Source organism: Schistocerca piceifrons, chromosome 1 (assembly GCF_021461385.2).
Source record: "Schistocerca piceifrons isolate TAMUIC-IGC-003096 chromosome 1, iqSchPice1.1, whole genome shotgun sequence".
NCBI lineage: Eukaryota > Metazoa > Arthropoda > Insecta > Orthoptera > Acrididae > Schistocerca > Schistocerca piceifrons.
This window is the reverse complement of record NC_060138.1, coordinates 150885986-150905391: the sequence shown is the minus strand read 5'-3', so window position 1 is coordinate 150905391 and position 19406 is coordinate 150885986. Positions and strand designations below refer to the sequence as shown.

The 19406-nt window shown below is 43.9% G+C and overlaps 1 protein-coding gene across 1 annotated transcript in view; it reads left to right on the top strand.

Moving 5' to 3' along the window:
• The first annotated feature begins 1121 nt into the window (after positions 1 to 1121).
• The window catches only part of LOC124791884 (neuropeptide SIFamide receptor-like), a 130491-nt gene continuing 112206 nt past the window's right edge, over positions 1122 to 19406 (top strand). The window contains exons 1-2 of the mRNA XM_047257898.1: positions 1122 to 1207; positions 13704 to 13977. Coding sequence (XP_047113854.1) covers positions 1122 to 1207; positions 13704 to 13977 — 360 coding nt within the window. The remainder of the gene's footprint in view (positions 1208 to 13703; positions 13978 to 19406) is intronic.

Here is a 19406-nt window from a genome sequence, read left to right as displayed (position 1 = left end):
TGTTTGGCGCCGTGCAGGTGAGCGCCACAATCAGGACTGCATACGACCGAGGCACACAGGGCCAACACCCGGCATCATGGTGTGGGGAGCGATCTCCTATACTGGCCGTACACCACTGGTGATCGTCGAGGGGACACTGAATAGTGCACGGTACATCCAAACCGTCATCGAACCCATCGTTCTACCATTCCTAGACCGGCAAGGGAACTTGCTGTTCCAACAGGACAATGCACGTCCGCATGTATCCCGTGCCACCCAACGTGCTCTAGAAGGTGTAAGTCATCTACCCTGGCCAGCAAGATCTCCGGATCTGTCCCCCATTGAGCATGTTTGGGACTGGATGAAGCGTCGTCTCACGCGGTCTGCACGTCCAGCACGAACGCTGGTCCAACTGAGGCGCCAGGTGGAAATGGCATGGCAAGCCGTTTCACAGGACTACATCCAGCATCTCTACGATCGTCTTCATAGGAGAATAGCAACCTGCATTGCTGCGAAAGGTGGATATACACTGTACTAGTGCCGACATTGTGCATGCTCTGTTGCCTGTGTCTATGTGCCTGTGGTTCTGTCAGTGTGATCATGTGATGTATCTGACCCCAGGAACGTGTCAATAAAGTTTCCCCTTCCTGGGACAATGAATTCACGGTGTTCTTATTTCAATTTCCAGGAGTGTATATATTGTTATCTCTCTTTTCGTGATCCGATTTTTATGAAATATGCTGTAACCGGTGCCCGTAATTACGCTGAAGGTATGAGTAAAAACCCCATATAATCTGTCCGGTAAGTTTGGAGATGAGCGTGTTCAGATAGACAGACAGACAAGAAAGTTTTAGTAGACCTTTAAATCACGATATCTTTTTTTCTCGTTATCCGATTTTGATGAAATAAGGCCTATACTGTGCCCCAAATGGTGTTCAAGTTACCTGCGAAAGCCCCATGGAAGCTCGTGCAGAAGTTTCGGAGGTGAAGGTGTTCAAAGACAGGCAGACACGACGGCTTTAAAGATTAATTATTAGTATAGGTACGAATAAATCAGTAATGAAAGTCTGCTTCTACAGTCGCCTTTCAGTAGTTCCTGTAGTTCCCGAAGAGGAGACAGTAGCCCGGGCTGCAATCGCGGGATGCGGCGCCCTCTGGCGCGCTCGCTGCTCGGCGCGCCTCTCCCCGTCTCTCCGTGTCCAGCGCTGCTCGCAGGCTTAACGAGAAAGTGAGCAAAGGGAAGGCGCCGTCCGCCGTGGCCCCGTTCTCTTTGTTTAGCGCTTCGGCAGCCGCCCCGCTACAATAAAGAGAAGCACTCCCTGTAGTGGTCGGACGCCTGACTTCTCACCGGAGGATCATCGATCTCACCCGGCGTAGAGCAAAGCTCCTTTTTCTAGCTAGGCATTCAGTTTTTCTTAGTGCCTCCCTGATCGATACCGAGAGTATCGATCGTCCGCCGCGCTCAGTGTCGATAGAGACGCGCTGCAAGGCGCAATAGTGTCGGTAATGCTGAAAAAAAGAACAATAAGCAGAATTTCTGAACAAATTCCCGTTGTGGCCTTCTGCAGTATCCATTTCCTACACCCAGGATGAAGCAGTAAGGTACGCCACCACCAATACATCCAGAAGGAGCCAAAACGTCTAGGTTCGATTTTCGCTAAGTTATAGTGAACAACACGGTGTTTGTGATTGTACAGAGCAATTCTTGGTAGGAAGGACGGAGCTGCTCTTTTGGATGACGAGTCGTCCGCAGATTTTAATGTAGCGTCACGCGTCTCACACGGAAGTGTGTCGGGATCCTTGCTGTTCATGTTGTACGTTAAAGACCACCGAGCGAGGTGAAAGATACCGGGTGATCAAAAAGTCAGTATAAATTTGAAAACTTAATAAACCACGGAATAATGTAGATAGAGAGGTAAAAATTGACACACATGCTTGGAATGACATGAGGTTTTATTAGAACCACCGTATATTGCTAGACGCGTGAAAGATCTCTTGCACGCGTCGTTTGGTGATGATCGTACGCTCAGCCGCCACTTTCGTCATGCTTGGCCTCCCAGGTCCCCAGAACTCAGTCCGTGCGATTATTGGCTTTGCGGTTACCTAAAGTCGCAAGTGTATCGTGATCGACCGACATCTCTAGGGATGCTGAAAGACAACATCCGACGCCAATGCCTCACCATAACTCCGGACAAGCTTTACAGTGCCGTTCAAAACATTATTCCTCGACTACAGCTATTGTTGAGGAATGATGGTGGACATATTGAGCATTTCCTGTAAAGAACATCATCTTTGCGTTGTCTTACTTTGTTATGCTAATTATTGCTATTCTGATCAGATGAAGCGCCATCTGTCGGACATTTTTGGAACTTTTGTATTTTTTTGGTTCTAATAAAATCCCATGTCATTCCAAGCATGTGTGTCAATTTGTACCTCTCTATCTACATTATTCCGTGATTTATTCAGTTTTCAAATTTATACGGACTTTTTGATCACCCGGTATATGTAAAAGGGTAGAGAAATCTTTGCTGTTTTTATAGACTAAGAAAACGCTTTTGACAGAGTTCAGTGGAACAAGCTGATGGATATCTTGAAGAGGAAAGGATTGGAAAGAGATACGACTGATACTAAAATGTAAACTTTCACGGCCGGAAATATCATGTCCATTATAATTATCCGCGATGTTATGCCGTGGTCGGTTGATGAATTCTGAGGTGACTCCCTCAGAATTCATCAACCGACCACGGCATAACAGCCCAGATAATTATAATGGACAGATACGACTGATACCGAATCTATATTTACACCAGAAAGTAAGGATAAGGATTGGAAATGAAATGTCAGAAGGAAGCAGCATTGGACGAGGTGTTAGACAAGGTTGTTGCCTTTCCCCACTGTTGTTTAACGTACACCTTGAAGAGATTATTGCGAAAAGCTTAGATGGGAAAATAGGAATATGTATTGGTGGAAAGAGAATAGAATGTATAAGATTTGCTGATGACATGGTATAGGTGGCAGAAAGTGAGCGAACAGTGAATAACATGCTCAAAGATCTGAATGAAGCTTGTGTGGAATATGGGATGCAAATAAACACAGCAAAGCAAAGAGTATGGTCATCAGTACTTGACGCAGACTGTCCAACATTAAAATAGGACAATCTACCATTAGCCAAGTAAGTGAACTTAAATATCTCGGAAGCACAATAACTGAAGACTTGAGATGTCACCAGGAGGTGAAAACACGAATTGCCATAGCGAAGGAAGCATTCAACAGAAAGACCAGACTCTTATGTGGCAAATTAGATAAAGGACTAAGGAAAACGCTTGGCAAATGTTTTGTCTCGAGTGTGGCACTATATGGGGCAGAAACATGGACACTGAGACGAGTGGATGAAAAAAGATTAGAAGAATTTGAGATGTAGATGTGGAGGAGAATGGAGAGAATAATCTGGATGGAAAGAGTGAGTAATGAAAGAGTATTGGAAACGGTTGGTGAGAGATGATGTCTGCTGAAGGTTGTAAGAGAAAGGAAAAAGAACTGGTTGGGACATTCATTGAGAAGGGAGTGCTTGCTAGCAGATGCTTTGGAAGGATTGGTTTGTGGGAGAAGACTGAGAGGAAGAAGGAGATACAAGTTGATAGACGACATAAAGGGAAGAGGAAATTATGCAGACCTGAAGAGGATGGCAGAAGACCGGGCAGCCTGGAGAACTACCATGTGAAAACCTGTCTTTAGGCAGAAGACGGATGATAATGATGAGCGAGGTGGCGCAGTGGCTAGCACACTGGACTCGCATTCGGGAGGACGACGGTTCAATCCCGTGTCCGGCCATCCTGATATAGGTTTTCCGTGATTTCTCGAAATCGCTCCATGCAAATTCCGGGATGGTTCCTTTGAAAGGGCACGGCCGACGTCCTTCCCCGTCCTTGCCTAATCCGATGAGACCGATGACCTCACTGTCTGGTCTCCTCCCCCTAACTCCCATTAAAGACCTCTCAGAAGGTAGTAACCTCACACCTTTCGCACATGACATGCTCTTAAAAAAGCTGCGGAAGAAAAGCTGCACAAATATTCCGTCAGATCTTGATAAAATTTCGAAGTGGTGCAAGAATTGGCTATTTGCGTGGAATGTTCTGGAACGTAAAACTGTGCAATTTTCGAAACGAAAAATCATTCTGTCCTACGATTATTATGTGAGTGAGTAACGATTAGAATAAGACAACTCATTCGTAATAATTCGTAAGACAATAAAATGGAAAGATCTCATCGACTCAGTCGTAGGAAATCAGATGGTAGACTTCGAAAAAGATACGATTGTCCGAAGGACAGACTCAGCATACAGGAAAGTCAAAACAACCTTTGGTGACATTAAAAGCAACGGTGGTAACATTAAGAGTGCAACGGGAATTCCACTGTTAAATGCAGAGGAGAGAGCAGATAAGTGGAAAGAATACATTGAAAGCCTCTATGAGGGTGAAGATTTGTCTGATGTGATAGAAGAAGAAACAGGAGTCGATTTAGAAGAGATAGGGGATCCAGTATTAGAATCGGAATTTAAAAGAGCTTTGGAGGACTTACGGCCAAGTAAGGCAGAAGGGATAGATAACATTCCATCAGAATTTCTAAAATCATTGGGGGAAGTGGCAACAAAACGACTATTCACGTTGGTGTGTAGAATATATGAGTCTGGCGATATACCATCTGACTTTCGGAAAAACATCATCCACACAATTCCGAAGACGGCAAGAGCTGACAAGTGCGAGAATTATCGCACAATCAGCTTAACAGCTCATGCATCGAAGCTGCTTACAAGAATAATATACAAAGAATGGAAAAGAAAATTGAGAATGCGCTAGGTGACGATCAGTTTGGCTTTAGGAAAAGTAAAGGGACGAGAGAGGCAATTCTGACGTTACGGCTAATAATGGAAGCAAGGCTAAAGAAAAATCAAGACACTTTCATGGGATTTGTCGACCTGGAAAAAGCGTTCGACAATATAAAATGGTGCAAGCTGTTCGAGATTCTGAAAAAAGTAGGGGTAAGCTATAGGGGGAGACGGATCATATACAATATGTACAACAACCAAGAGGGAATAATAAGAGTGGACGATCAAGAACGAAGTGCTCGTATTAAGAAGGGTGTAAGACAAGGCTGTAGCCTTTCGCCCCTACTCTTCAATCTGTTCATCAAAGAAGCAATGATGGAAATAAAAGAAAGGTTCAGGAGTGGAATTAAAATACAAGGTGAAAGGATATCAATGACACGATTCGCTGATGACATTGCTATCCTGAGTGAAAGTGAAGAAGAATTAAATGATCTGCTGAACGGAATGAACAGTGTAATGAGTACACATTATGGTTTGAGAGCAAATCGGAGAAAGACGAAGGTAATGAGAAGTAGTAGAAATGAGAACAGCGAGAAACTTAACATCAGGATTGATGGTCACGAAGTCAATGAAGTTAAGGAATTCTGCTACCTAGGCAGTAAAATAACCAATGACGGACGGAGCAAGGAGGACATCAAAAGCAGACTCGCTATGGCAAAAAAGGCATTTCTGGCCAAGAGAAGTCTACTAATATCAAATACCGGCCTTAATTTGAGGAAGACATTTCTGAGGATGTACGTCTGGAGTACAGCATTGTATGGTAGTGAAACATGGACTGTGGGAAAACCGGAACAGAAGAGAATCGAAGCATTTGAGATGTGGTGCTATAGACGAATGTTGAAAATTGGGTGGACTGATAAGGTAAGGAATGAGGAGGTTCTACGCAGAATCGGAGAGGAAAGGAATATGTGGAAAACACTGATAAGGAGAAGGGACAGGATGATAGGGCATCTGCTAAGACATGAGGGAATGACTTCCATGGTACTAGAGGGAGCTGTAGAGGGCAAAAACTGTCGAGGAAGACAGAGATTGGAATACGTCAAGCAAATAATTGAGGACGTAGGTTGCAAGTGCTACGCTGAGATGAAGAGGTTAGCACAGGAAAGGAATTCGTGGCGGGCCGCATCAAACCAGTCAGTACACTGACGACCAAAAAAAAAAAAAAAAAAAAGGCTTCGATTCAGTGGTAGGATACTAGAAAATTGGAATAAGTCTATAAAGGAAACTGCTTTGCAAAACCCTCATGCAATCTTCCAAGAACATTTCTCAACTTTGTGACACCCTCATAAAACAGGGCTAACAAGCGGTATTTAGGGCATACAAAGATGGAGAATTTTAATGGACAGAGTTTGTTTCAGCAATGGGAGGGTGTCACGGAGATGCTGAAAATACGGAATGCGAGGCGTGTGAAAATCTGAGAACGAAACTAACTTTCGCATAATGTGTCACCGACATGTAACATAGCTCGATAAAACTTGGACCTTACATTGAAAGAACTGGTTCAATATGGTACAGAAACTAACTGAAAAAAATACGAAAAGACTGAAAAAAGTACGCAGTGAGACGAAACTGACGTTTGTATGAAAAGGCAATTACGATCGTTGTTGTTGTTGTTGTTGTGGTCTTCAGTCCTGAGACTGGTATGGTGCAGCTCTCAATGCTACTCTACCCTGTGCAAGCTGCTTCATCTCCCAGTGCCTACTGCAGCCTACATCCTTCTGAATCTGCTTAGTGTATTCATCTCTTGGTCTTCCTCTACGATTTTTACCCTCCACCCTGCCCTCCAATACTAAACTGGTGGTTCCTTGATGACTCAGAACATGTCCTACCAACCGATCCCATCTTCTAGTCAAGTTGTGCCACAAATTTCTTGTCTCCCCAATTCTATTCAATACCTCCGCTGAACATTACAAAAGATGGGACATGGTTCTTAACACTCTGGAGTGTGGTCCCATGCTGTCCATAAAGTTGATACTAGTTCGTGTCGTACTGTGTTCCATTCCTCCAAGAGTGCGGCTGACAACTGCTCCATGGTCGATGGTGCATGTGGCGTGCTGCAATACGTATCCCCAACGCGTTCCACAAGTACTCGATAGGATTTATGTCGGTTGAACAGCCAGGCCGGCCCATTCGCGGAGTATCCTCTCGTTACAAAAGCTCCTCCACTTGTACTGTTTGACGCAGTCGCTCATTTTCATCCATAAAAGTGAAGGGTGAATACACCCCTGACATGACGCACATGGAGGTGGACTACAGTGTCACAGCAACATTGCCCAGTGAGTGCGACGTGTTCGAAGATTTGGTCGTCAGTACCGCCTTACAACGTTCTCCATCCTTACACCACAGCATTTGGACCAACAAAACGATCATGTTCGATAATTTTCCAGGGTGCATTACTTGTTCCCACCTCTCGCCATATGAGAGCACCTCCAGAGTCACTGCTCGGACTGAATCGGCTCACATCTAACAAGAGCGCGGGACTACATTCCTTCTTGGCATGTCCTGTGCTCTTTGCGCCACGGCAAACGCTGCCGCCGATGTGAAGCTGTCAAAGGATCGCAACGAACTGGTCGTCGGGCAAAGAGAGCAACCCCCATGCAGTCGATGTGCCACTGCGTGAGGTTGCGTGCCTCACAGCCCTGTTAAATGCGTTTACAGCTACACCTGGCTTCCTTCTTGCCTGCTGCACGATATAGCCGTCACCTGCAGCTGTAGTTGACACATTCGACAACCTACATCTACGTGATTACTCTGCTATTCACAATGAAGTGCCTGACAGAGGGTTCAATGAACCACCTTCAAGCTGTCTCTATTCCGTTCCACTCTCGAACGGCACGCGGGAAAAACGAGCACTTAAATTTTTCTGTGCGAGCCCTGATTTATTTTATCGTGATGATCATTTCTCCCTATGTAGGTGGGTGCCAACAGAATGTTTTCGCAATCGGAAGAGAAAACTGGTGATTGAAATTTTACGAGAAGATCCCGTCGCAACGAAAAACGCTTTTGTTTTAATGATTGCCACTCTAATTCAAGTATCATGTCTCTGGCGCTGTCTCCCTTATTTCGCGATAATACAAAACGAGCTGCCCTTCTTTGTACTTTTTCGATGTCATCCGTCAGTCCCACCTGATGCGGATCATACACCGCACAGCAATACTCCAGAATAGAGTGGACAAGCGTGGTGTAAGCAGTCTCTTTAGTAGACCTGCTGCACCTTCTTAGTGTTCTGCCAATGAATCGCAGTCTTTGGTTTGCTCTATCCACAATATTATCTATGTGATCGTTCCAATTTATGTTATTTGTAATTGTAATCCCTAAATATTTAGTTGAATTTACAGCCTTCAGATTTGTGTGACTTATCGTGTAATCCAAATTTAGCTGATTTCTTTTAGTACTCATGTGAATAACTTCACACTTTTCCTTATTCGGCGTCAATTGCCACTTTTCGCACGATACCGATATCTTATCTAAATCATTTTGCAAGTCGCTTGTGAGGAACGGTGTCGAAAGCCTTCTGGAAATCTAAAAATTTGGAATCAATTTTACATTCCCTGTCGATAGCACTTATTACTTCATGAGTATAGAAAGCTAGTTGTGTTTCATAAAAATGGCTCTGAGCACTATGGGACTTAACAGCTATGGTCATAAGTCCCCTAGAACTTAGAACTACTTACACCTAACTAACCTAAGGACATCACACAACACCCAGTCATGTGTTTCATAAGAACGATATTTTCACACTTGACAAGACGGTAAATGACAGCATCATCTGCAAACAATCTAAGACGGCTGCTCAGATTGTCTCCTATGTGGTTAATATAGATCAGCAACAATAGAGGGCCTATAACACTTCCGTGGGGAACGCTGGATATTACTTCTGTTTTACTCGATCATTTTCCATCCATTACTACGAACTGTGACATTTCTGACAGGAAATTACGAATCCAATCGCACAACTGAGGCGATACTCCGTAGGCACGCAGTTTGGTTAGAAGACGCTTGTGAGGAACGGTGTCGAAAGCCTTCTGGAAATCTAAAAATTTGGAATCAATTTTACATTCCCTGTCGATAGCACTTATTACTTCATGAGCATAGAAAGCTAGTTGTGTTTCATAAAAATGGCTCTGAGCACTATGGCACTTAACAGCTATGGTCATAAGTCCCCTAGAACTTAGAACTACTTAAACCTAACTAACCTAAGGACATCACACAACACCCAGTCATGTGTTTCATAAGAACGATATTTTCTGAAACCGTGCTGACTATGTGTCAACAAATTGTTTTATTCGGGGTACTTCATAATTTCCGAATATAGTATATGTTCCAAAATCCTACAGCAAATCGATGTTAGTGATATAGGCCTGTAATTCAGTGGATTACTCCTACTTCCCTTTTTGGGTATTGGTGTGACTTGAGCAATTTTCCAGTCTTTAGGTACGGATCTTTCTGTGAGCGAGTGGTTGTATATAACTGCTAAATATGGAACTATTTTATCAGCATACTCTGAGAGGAACCTGACTGGTATACAATATGGACCGCAGGCCTTTCCTTTATTAAGTGATTTAAGCTGCTTCGTTCTTCCGATATCTACTTATATGTTTCACATCTTGGAAGTTGTTCTTGGTTGGAATTCAGGAATATTTACTTTGTCTTCTTTGGTGAAGGAGTTTCGAAAAACCGTGTTTAATAACTCTGCTTTTAGTGGTACTGTCATCAGTGACTTCTCCGTTGTTCTCGCGCAGTGAAGGTATTGATTGCGTCTTGCCACTGGTGTGCTTTATGTATGACCAGAATCCTCTCCTTCGGGCAGCAGTACCTGTGGTTCGGAAAATTCCCCATTCATGTGAAACAATGCTGTCAGCAATACCAAACTCCTGGATTACACTCATCACACTTCTTCTTTCTTCCAGTTTTTTGATGACTCTTTCCCATGCAACTGCACCTAAATGTTGTCTCCAGCCCATGATGTAATGAACACCACCGCAGAGCACCGTAACTCTTCGGTGATTCAGAAACACAGACACACACACACACACACACACACACACACACACACACACACACACATTGTCTTTTCCCGTTCCTTCAACTGACGCGCGTTGCGAGGCCAGTCTCATTTGGTGCTACAGTTGCGCTGACCTCACGCCATGTGACGCCCTCTTTTCTGCTTACGACTGGAAGGTCTCTGGCAACATGATCTAGCACTTTCTTTCATTTCTACACAGTAGTTAATGTGTTCTGATACTTCATCTATCTCATCCTTAACTTCTGCAGGACAGCGTATAATGTTTGCTTAGATACAGAAAAAGCTGAGAAAGCCAGCGTCGCTGGGGTATTTATTTATCTGTGCCGGAGACTTCGTAAGTGTGGGATTTATTTTTGACTTGTATAGCTTCTTTGTATGCAGCGCTTGATGTAGTATGATCGAGACATGATCGAAGAGCTTGTTTGCTTCATTAACATGAGGAAGAGCCAGGAAGAGCTGGTCATACGAGAAGCAACTAAGGTCCATGCTCGAAAAACACAGCGTGTGGACTTGTACTTTGTAGTCATGGCTTATTTTAAGCTCAGCGAGAATTGTACGCGTTTAAAACGTACAGGCTTAAGCGAAGTTCGGGGTATAAACTGCCTGCGCTACTTTTCGTCTAAATTTTCGCTTTTATAATTTTACGTTGCAGGGAAGTAACTCTAACCCTGTGTGAGTGAAGGATTCTGAGGAGCGAGATAATGTAGGACACTCTCAATCAGAGTTACTTCATGCTCCGCTTTCGGAAGGCGTTTCCAAAAAACGAGTTGAATCCTGATGTTCTTGAGCCAGAGCAAGTCTCACCTCACGATCTTCGTTGGATTCTTGAGACCTCATGAACCCATTAGCCATTCTGGCCCATTCAGAAAGACACGACTATTTTCTAGGCATTTTTACTTGTAAACGAAATTAAACAAAAATGTAAGGAGAGGGCATCCAAATCACAAAGCAATATTAATAAATTCGTTTTTCTCAGTAAAGAATATAAATAAAACTTGAAGCAATGTCGTTAAGTTTTTAATACACAAAACGAAATCAGTAAATCCATATATACTAGCCAAGTAAGTTCCTGTTAGTTTGTATTCGCGAATATATGGATGTAGTTCTTAATTGTGTCAATGGCGTAAACTTCCGAAAAGACATCCGTCACGGAGTTAAAAACCACTAACAACGCTGTTGGTGTACTGCAGCGTGATTAAACTTTCGAATTGCTGAGCTGAGCAGATGATTTTCATTAAAATTTTAAATTACAATATTTTTTTCCGCGTTCCGATTTTTCTGATACAAAGCATGTATTCAGCCTCAAGCTACACACAAGTTACCTGTGAAATCTCCACAAAAGTTCTTATAGTAGATTAGCGTATTCAAATAGGGAAACAAACAAGACGGCTTTATAACGTTATTAGTGTACGTAGATGTTGAAGGTATGTCTCCTACCTATTCTGTGTGTTTGCACTCACCGCCCGGACAAGGGGACTAGACCACTCCACTGTCCTTCACACGCACAAATCCTTAATCTTTCCTATCCTTTTCTATTGCAAATGCTGCGTGGATATCCGCCCCTCGCTTTAGATCCTCGAAAGCCATGCACTCCGTCTCGCTTTCTGCATCAGTTTACCTTCTACCATAAGGAGCCTTTATCAGCTCTTCAAATTCTCGTCTGTCCTCACTGACTCTGAACAATCTACACCAATCGCAAACTCCACTGCAATAAGCCTATCGTTTCCCGTCTTTCCAATCCTCATACACTGCCACGCCTTTAACAAAACATTCCACAAGCCCTCACCTACACACGCTGCACGTATTCTCCCAAAAAAACTTCAACCATTTCGCTCTCCCAGATCATGAACTCTGAAGCGACATTTTCCCGTGCTACCAGCTATACGTCCATCCCACCCATTCCACCTCACCAGGGCTTCGTCTCCCTCCCCTCCACACATTTCCTCAACCTCCTTTTTTTCCACTATCTTCCTTTCTTTCCTCACGCCCCCCCCCTTTTCCCAACAACTGTTAGCCCTCTCTACTCCACCATTTCTTCTGTCCCAAAAGCCACTCCTACCCCACCGGTGATATGCACCAGTCCTCCATCCTTATACCACCACCAGTTCGCTACATTCCTCACTGGCCAACATTTCCCACTTCAACAACAGCCTTCCTGTACCAGGGCAGAGCCTTCAGGTTCTCAGTGGCAGAAAAGGCTTCCTTTAAATGTCAGTACATCGGCATCACCTTCTAAATGTTTTTAAATAAGCGGTTCTTGAGTTTCGTTGTACCTTTTATTGTTATTATTTTTAATTGCTAATGCAGGAGGTCATATCTCTCATATACGAGGCATGTTTTTTAAGTAAGTACCGTTTTGAAATTAAAAAAAGACGTGCTAAAATATCTCAATAATTTTGTTTTTACATGAAAGCCTGTACCTTAATCTACGCACTGACGCCATTACAGTCTGATTCTTCCTTGTTTACGTTGTGTACTGAGTGTTTAAAATGCCTCCGATAATTGTGAGTCCCGCCGACTGTGAAGTACGGTCTGTTATAAGATTTCTTATGCTAAAGGCCTAAAAGCTTTCGATATTCGTCGTGAGGTCTGTGCAGTTTACGGAGAAAACATTATGAGTGGTGGAATGGTGAGAACATTTAAAGATTGCCGCACAAATATGCACGATGAACAACGGAGTGGGCGTCCTTCGGTCGTTAATGAGAGTTTGGTACAGGAAGTGGACAATAAGGTGAGAGAAAACAGACGCTTTACGATTTCCGCCTTGCGGGATGATTTTCGTAATGTTTTTCATAGTGTTTTGTATGACATTGTCACCGAGCACTTGAATTACCGAAAATTGTGCGCACGTTTGGTACCGAAAATGTTGACGGATGTGCACAAAACCAAACGTTTAGACAGTGCATTGACTTTCCTTGAGCGGTACCACAACGACGGTGATGATTTCTTAAGCCAAATTGCTACGGGCGATGGAACATGGGTGGCCTAAGTCACACCAGAATCAAAGCAACACTCCATGGAAGTGAGCAAAGGCATCGTTTTGCTGCAAGACAATGCCCGTCCGCATGTGGCGAATCAGACCAAAGATCTCATCACATGTTTTCGATGGGAAACTCTAGATCATCCTCCGTACAGCCCCGATCTTGCGCCCAGTGACTACCATCTGTTCCTGCACTCGAAGAAACACCTGGGCGGTCAGCGTCTTCAAGACGATGACGAAGTCAAAACAGTGGTGATGCAATGGTTAACAAGTCAGGCGGCAGACTTCTATGAGGAGGGTATTCAAAAACTGGTACAACGTTATGACAAGTGCCTCAATATTGACGGAAATTATGTAGAAAAGTAGATTAAGGTACAGGCTTTCATGAAAAAATAAAATTATTGGGATATCTTAGCACGTCGTTTTTTAATTTCAAAACGATACTTACTTAAAAAACACGCCTCGTATCTAAAAACTTCCGTTTATATTTTTCCCCCTCAAAAAAGTTTTAAATTCTATGTAAATATCTCCCCTCTTTGTAACTTGTTTCTTTTTAATGCAATTAAATTTTACTATCAAGACCGGATTGCCTGTATCGTTTATAGCTCCCCTTCCCTTCCCCCCTCTATCCCCACCCCCCGTCCATATGGGGAGTGGGGGGACGAAATAAAAAAAAAAGGAAAAAAACTGCACTGAAAGCTTGCAGAGAAGTAAATACAGATTTGACATTTGTTGCAAGTTGTCTTCACAGCGCTGCAGCATGAATGGCCAGCTGCGCAGTAATCCGCCCCGACGACGCGCGAGCGCTGCAGCAGGTGTTCCCTTGCCGGCAGGTTCCTGGCGATCTGGTGGCCGCTGAAGTTCCAAATCACGAAGCGGCGCGCGCGGCTGATCATCGCGGCCATCTGGCTGGTGGCGCTGACCACGACGCTGCCGTGGGCGCTCTTCTTCGACCTGGTGTCCGTGCTGGACGACGTGCGCGTCTGCGTCGAGGTGTGGCCCGACCCAGCCGACGGCGCGCTCTACTTCCTCTTCGGCAACCTGCTCTTCTTCTACGTCGTGCCCTTCGCCCTCATCTCGCTCTGCTACGTTCTCATCTGGATCAAGGTCAGCCGCGCTTCCACGCGCTACGCACAGTTTCCATTTAAGGGGTTCCGATACTAACAAGGGAACCTTCCCATCGCACCCCCCTCAGATGTAGTTATAAGCTGGCACAGTGGATAGGCCTTGAAAAACTGAACACAGATCGAGAAAACTGGAAGAAGTTGTGTGGAACTATGAAATAAATAAGCAAAATATACAAATTGAGTAGTCCATATGCAAGATAGGCCGCACAAGGATATGGCGGACTCAGGAGCGCCGTGGTCCCGTGGTTAGCGTGAGCAGCTGCGGAGTGAGAGGTTTTTGGTTCAAGTCTTCCCTCTGGTGAAATAATTTTATTCTTTATTTTCGCAAAGTTGTGATCTGTCCGTTCGTTCATTGACGTCTCTGTTCACTGTAATAAGTTTAGTGTCTGTGTTTTGCGACCGCACCGCAAAACCGTGCGATGAGTAGACGAAAGGACGTGGCTCTCCAATGGGAACCGAAAACATTTGATCGCAAAGCCATAGGTCAACCGATTCCTCGACAGGAAAACACGTCTGATATATTCTATACGAGATTGGTGACGGCATGTGCGTCACATGACAGGAAAATTTTGTCGACCCACCTAACTTGTACACTTGGCGAATGGGTAAAAAGATTCTTCTACCTTGCCCGATTTAGGTTTACTTGTGGATGTGATAATCACTCCCAAAAAGTGATGAAAACATAGGAGTTTGTCACATAAACTACAACAAATGAATGCAACAGTTTCGCAGTCGCACAGTTTTCCTTGTGCTCTGTCAAAACATATGTTTTTAACGTTTTCAATTTTTTCCGCGTGTAGACCGTCAAATCCTGCATATGTCCAAGCAAATCTGAACATATCCTGGAATTTTGGAGAGCGAAGTTGATTTTGTGTAAGTGATTGAACTTTGATAATTATCTGAAAATAAAAAATTAAAATTTTCGCTGCTGGGAAGACTTGAACCAAGGACCTCTCGCTCTGCAGATGCTCACGCTAACCACGGGACCACGGCGTTCCTCAGTCAATATTTACATTTATATTGCATATGTTGCACATACTCAGTTTGTATAATTTGCTTTTTTTTCATAGTTCCACACAATTTCTTCCTGTTTTCTCGATTAATCTGTGTACAGTTTTTCAAGGCCTATCCACTGTGCCACCTTATAACTAAATCTGAGGGGGGTGCGATGTGGAGGTTCCCTTGTAAGAAGGCTATTTACACATACAGTGAGTGTGCACTGCATTCATTAGGCAGTAAATTACACGATCCTGCTTCCAAACGATAGAGCGGAGCAATCAGTCATTCTTTTCTTGCAAGTTTTATTAGGCAAATCTACATTTCAGCTACAGCCTCACCATTATCAAAGCGCCATTTCATAGTATTAACGCATGTTCTAGCAGGTCAGCCCTCTGTTGTACGTACTAGACGTACTAGAACATCCACGGATACTATCAAATGCCGCAGTGATAATAGCCAGGCGAGAAAAGGACGAGTGATTGCTGTGCTCTGTCATTTGAAAGTCATATCACAGTAGTTGAGTGCACACACGTTCCTAACGGGAGGTACCTTGATACAGGATACTGGTTTATTCTGTGTTCTGTCAAACGCGTTTGTCAGTGTAATCTCTTTTTAACCCTCGAGCGGAATTTTCGTAACGCGAGCGGGTGCGTGGAGTACTTTACACAGATGTAAATAATTGCTGTCTTTTTGTTACCAAGGTAAATATGTATGAGCAAAATCACAGTGTAATCTTACTTTAATTAAAGGAGGATAAAATAAACTTATAATTTATTAGTTAAATCACTGTTTATTTAACCAATAATTAAGTAAACTTTCACCGAATCACTCTGTTGCCGCATACAAGCGTTACTCCACAGAAATGACCCACTCGGACCATTTACCAGCGTACTTACTTCACGTCCCAGCCAATTGCTTATTTGATTACCAATTATCTCGTAGACAGTTGCCTCATTGTGGGATTGTGATGCTAGTTCAGAATCTGGGTAATTTTCTTGCACAGATCGTAAATTTGTTTTGTCCTGGCTCGCTGTTTATTTTATTATACTGCTGCTCACCTGAACATATCACAACACAACTTGTCACTGTATTAGCTGAAGCAATAATGAAGGAATAGATACGGGACCGCAATTTTAAAACAATAATGGAACTGTACAAGACAGTGTTATTTTTGGTTGGCGTACTTCATAAACAGGTGGGCCCACTCGTGGGTTAAGTAAATTATAATATCATGGTACAACAGGAAATGCTACAAATTGCTTCAGATCTTGTCTCTTAGACGGGTAACAAGGGGTAATTATAGGATAGAGTCCCGTAAGTAAGCTATCAGTCAGCATACAACTGGTTAATAATTGACACTTGTTGGTCCACAAAGTTCTATCTTAGAATCCTCACTTTTTCTTGCATATATTAATGGCCTTTCATCAGTAACATTACCAGATGTAAAGTTAGTCTCGTTATCAGATGATACAAACATTGCAATGGATAGCAAATCAAGTACAATTTCAAGAATCTTCGTTAATGAACTTCTCGTGGACATTAATAAATGCTCCATAACCAATTGTTTGCCCCTGAACTTTGTGGGATTCATAACTTGTAAGATTCTTCCCTCCACCCTCTGTAATGTGTAATGCCATTCGAAGAGTAACCTTTTCATTTTGCAAAATACGTCAAACAATGTAGAGATACGCAAACACTGGTTCAAATTTTATTCTTTAAAGAGTAAACTATATTCGTACCACCAGAAGGGGTACTACCACTATGCAAAGTCGATAGCTTCTTCCCCATATAGATTTGACTAGAAAAATTCCATTTTACTCGAAGTCGATAAACCCAGTTCTACTACTTAGATGAATATTTGTATATCATCTATCGTTCATTTCCCACCTTATTTACTACATTACTGCTAGATAGATTGACGCCTTTCTGTCTCTGTCAGTGTCGTCGTAACTGCCGTCTGCTTCACGTCTGCTGTGCAGCGAGCTACCTTAATTTCAGTATTAACTGTATTTTTCTTGCTTGTCACTTCTTCGTCCGCGTGTTTTTGCTTTTAGGAAGCTTTAATTGTCGAGTGCTAGTAATAGTGTTCCATAGATTTCGTGTTTGTTTTGAATACAGTCAGAGAGAGTCCCTTTAGTCAACCATAGTGCCAGTAGTGCTAATGTTTGTTTTCAATACAGCCCAGAGACAGGTAGTGCTATTTTCATTGTTTTCTACAAGAAGTGGCTAGCAACCAGAGCTCAATCAACAATCAGCCGCCTTTAGTCAATTAGCAGTCTATTTAAAAGTTGATTAACTCTCTACAGTAAATTGATAGGATGGATAGGATGTGTGACTGCTGTGTACGGACGCAGGAGCAGCTGGCCACTGTTCGCGAACAGCTGAACGTGGTGATGGCCGCGGTCAGCCGTCTTCAGGCTGCTGCCTCGGAGTGTAGCGGCAGTGGGGAGTCTTGTACGTCGCATGGTACACCCCAGGTGTTACATGCTTCACCCACTGTCCCTGCTGTCGAGACATCTTCGCGGGTACCGGGCGCGGTTGGGCCACCCTCTCCCCAAGGGGAGTGGCGGGTTCAGCGGCGTTCGCGGAGCGCGAGGCGGAGGGTCAATGTGGAGGCTGGCCGTGTGGCATCGCCCGCTCTGCCTGTGAGTGGACATGTGGCCGCTCCTTCAGCAAGGTCCGAGCAGGCACACGGAGGGAGGGGTCTATTAGTTATTGGGAGCTCCAGCGTTAGGCAGGTAATGGATCCCCTTAGGGAAATAGCGGAAAGGACGGGGAAGAAGGCCAGTGTTCACTCTGTCTGCTTGCCGGGGGGGTCTCATCCGAGATGTGGAGGAGACCCTGCCGGCGGCGATAGAGAGCACTGGGTGCACCCGACTGCAAATTGTTGCTCATGTCGGCACCAATGACTCCTGCCGTCTGGGTTCAGAGGTCATCCTCAGTTCGTACAGGCGGTTGGCGGAATTGGTGAAGGCGCAAAGCCTCGCTCGCGGGGTGGAATCAGAGCTAACTATTTGTAGTATCGTTCCCAGAACCGATCGCGGTCCTCTGGTTTGGAGCCGTGGAAGGCTTAAACCAGACGCTCAGACGATTCTGCGGAGGTCTGGGGTGCAAATTTCTCAACCTCCGCTATCGGGTGGAGAAATGTAGGGTCCCCCTGAATAGGTCAGGCGTGCACTACACGCCGGAAGCGGCTACAAGGGTAGCAGAGTACGTGTGGAGTGCGCAAGTGGGTTTTTTAGGTTACAGAATCCCCTCTCTAGGCTCGGCAAGACGCCTCCTGAGACGCGGCAAGATAGTAGGCAAAATGCAACAGGAAATAACAATATTAATGTGCTAATATTAAACTGCAGGAGCGTCTATAGAAAGGTCCCAGAACTGCTGTCATTAATAAACGGTCACAACGCCCATGTAGTACTAGGGACAGAAAGTTGGCTGAAACCAGACGTAAACAGTAATGAAATCCTGAACTCAGATTGGAATGTATTCCGCAGAGACAGGCTGGACAGTGAAGGGGGAGGCGTGTTTATAGCGATAAGAAGTGCAATAGTATCGAAGGAAATTGACGGAGATCCGAAATGTGAAATAATTTGGGTGAAGGTCACGGTTAAAGCAGGCTCAGACATGGTAATTGGATGTCTCTATAGGCCCCCTGGTTCAGCAGCTGTTGTGGCTGAGCACCTGAAGGATAGTTTGGAAAATATTTCGGGTAGATTTCCCCACCATGTTATAGTTTTGGGTGGAGATTTTAATTTGCCGGATATAGACTGGGAGACTCAAACGTTCATAACGGGTGGCAGCGACAAAGAATCCAGTGAAATTTTTTTAAGTGCTTTATCTGAAAACTACCTTGAGCAGTTAAACAGAGAACCGACTCGTGGCGATAATATATTAGACCTTCTGGTGACAAACAGACCCGAACTATTTGAAACAGTTAAAGCAGAACAGGGAATCAGCGATCATAAAGCGGTTACTGCATCGATGATTTCTGCCGTAAATAGAAATATTAAAAAAGGTAGGAAGATTTTTCTGTTTAGCAAAAGTGACAAAAAGCAGATTACAGAGTACCTGACGGCTCAACACAGAAGTTTTGTCTCAAGTACAGATAGTGTTGAGGATCAGTGGACAAAGTTCAAAACCATCGTACAATATGCGTTAGATGAGTATGTGCCAAGCAAGATCGCAAGAGATGGAAAAGAGCCACCATGGTACAACAACCGAGTTAGGAAACTGCTGCGGAAGCAAAGGGAACTTCACAACAAGCATAAACATAGCCAAAACCTTGCAGACAAACAAAAATTACGCGAAGCGAAATGTAGTGTGAGGAGGGCTATGCGAGAGGCGTTCAATGAATTCGAAAGTAAAGTTCTATGTACTGACTTGGCAGAAAATCCTAAGAAATTTTGGTCT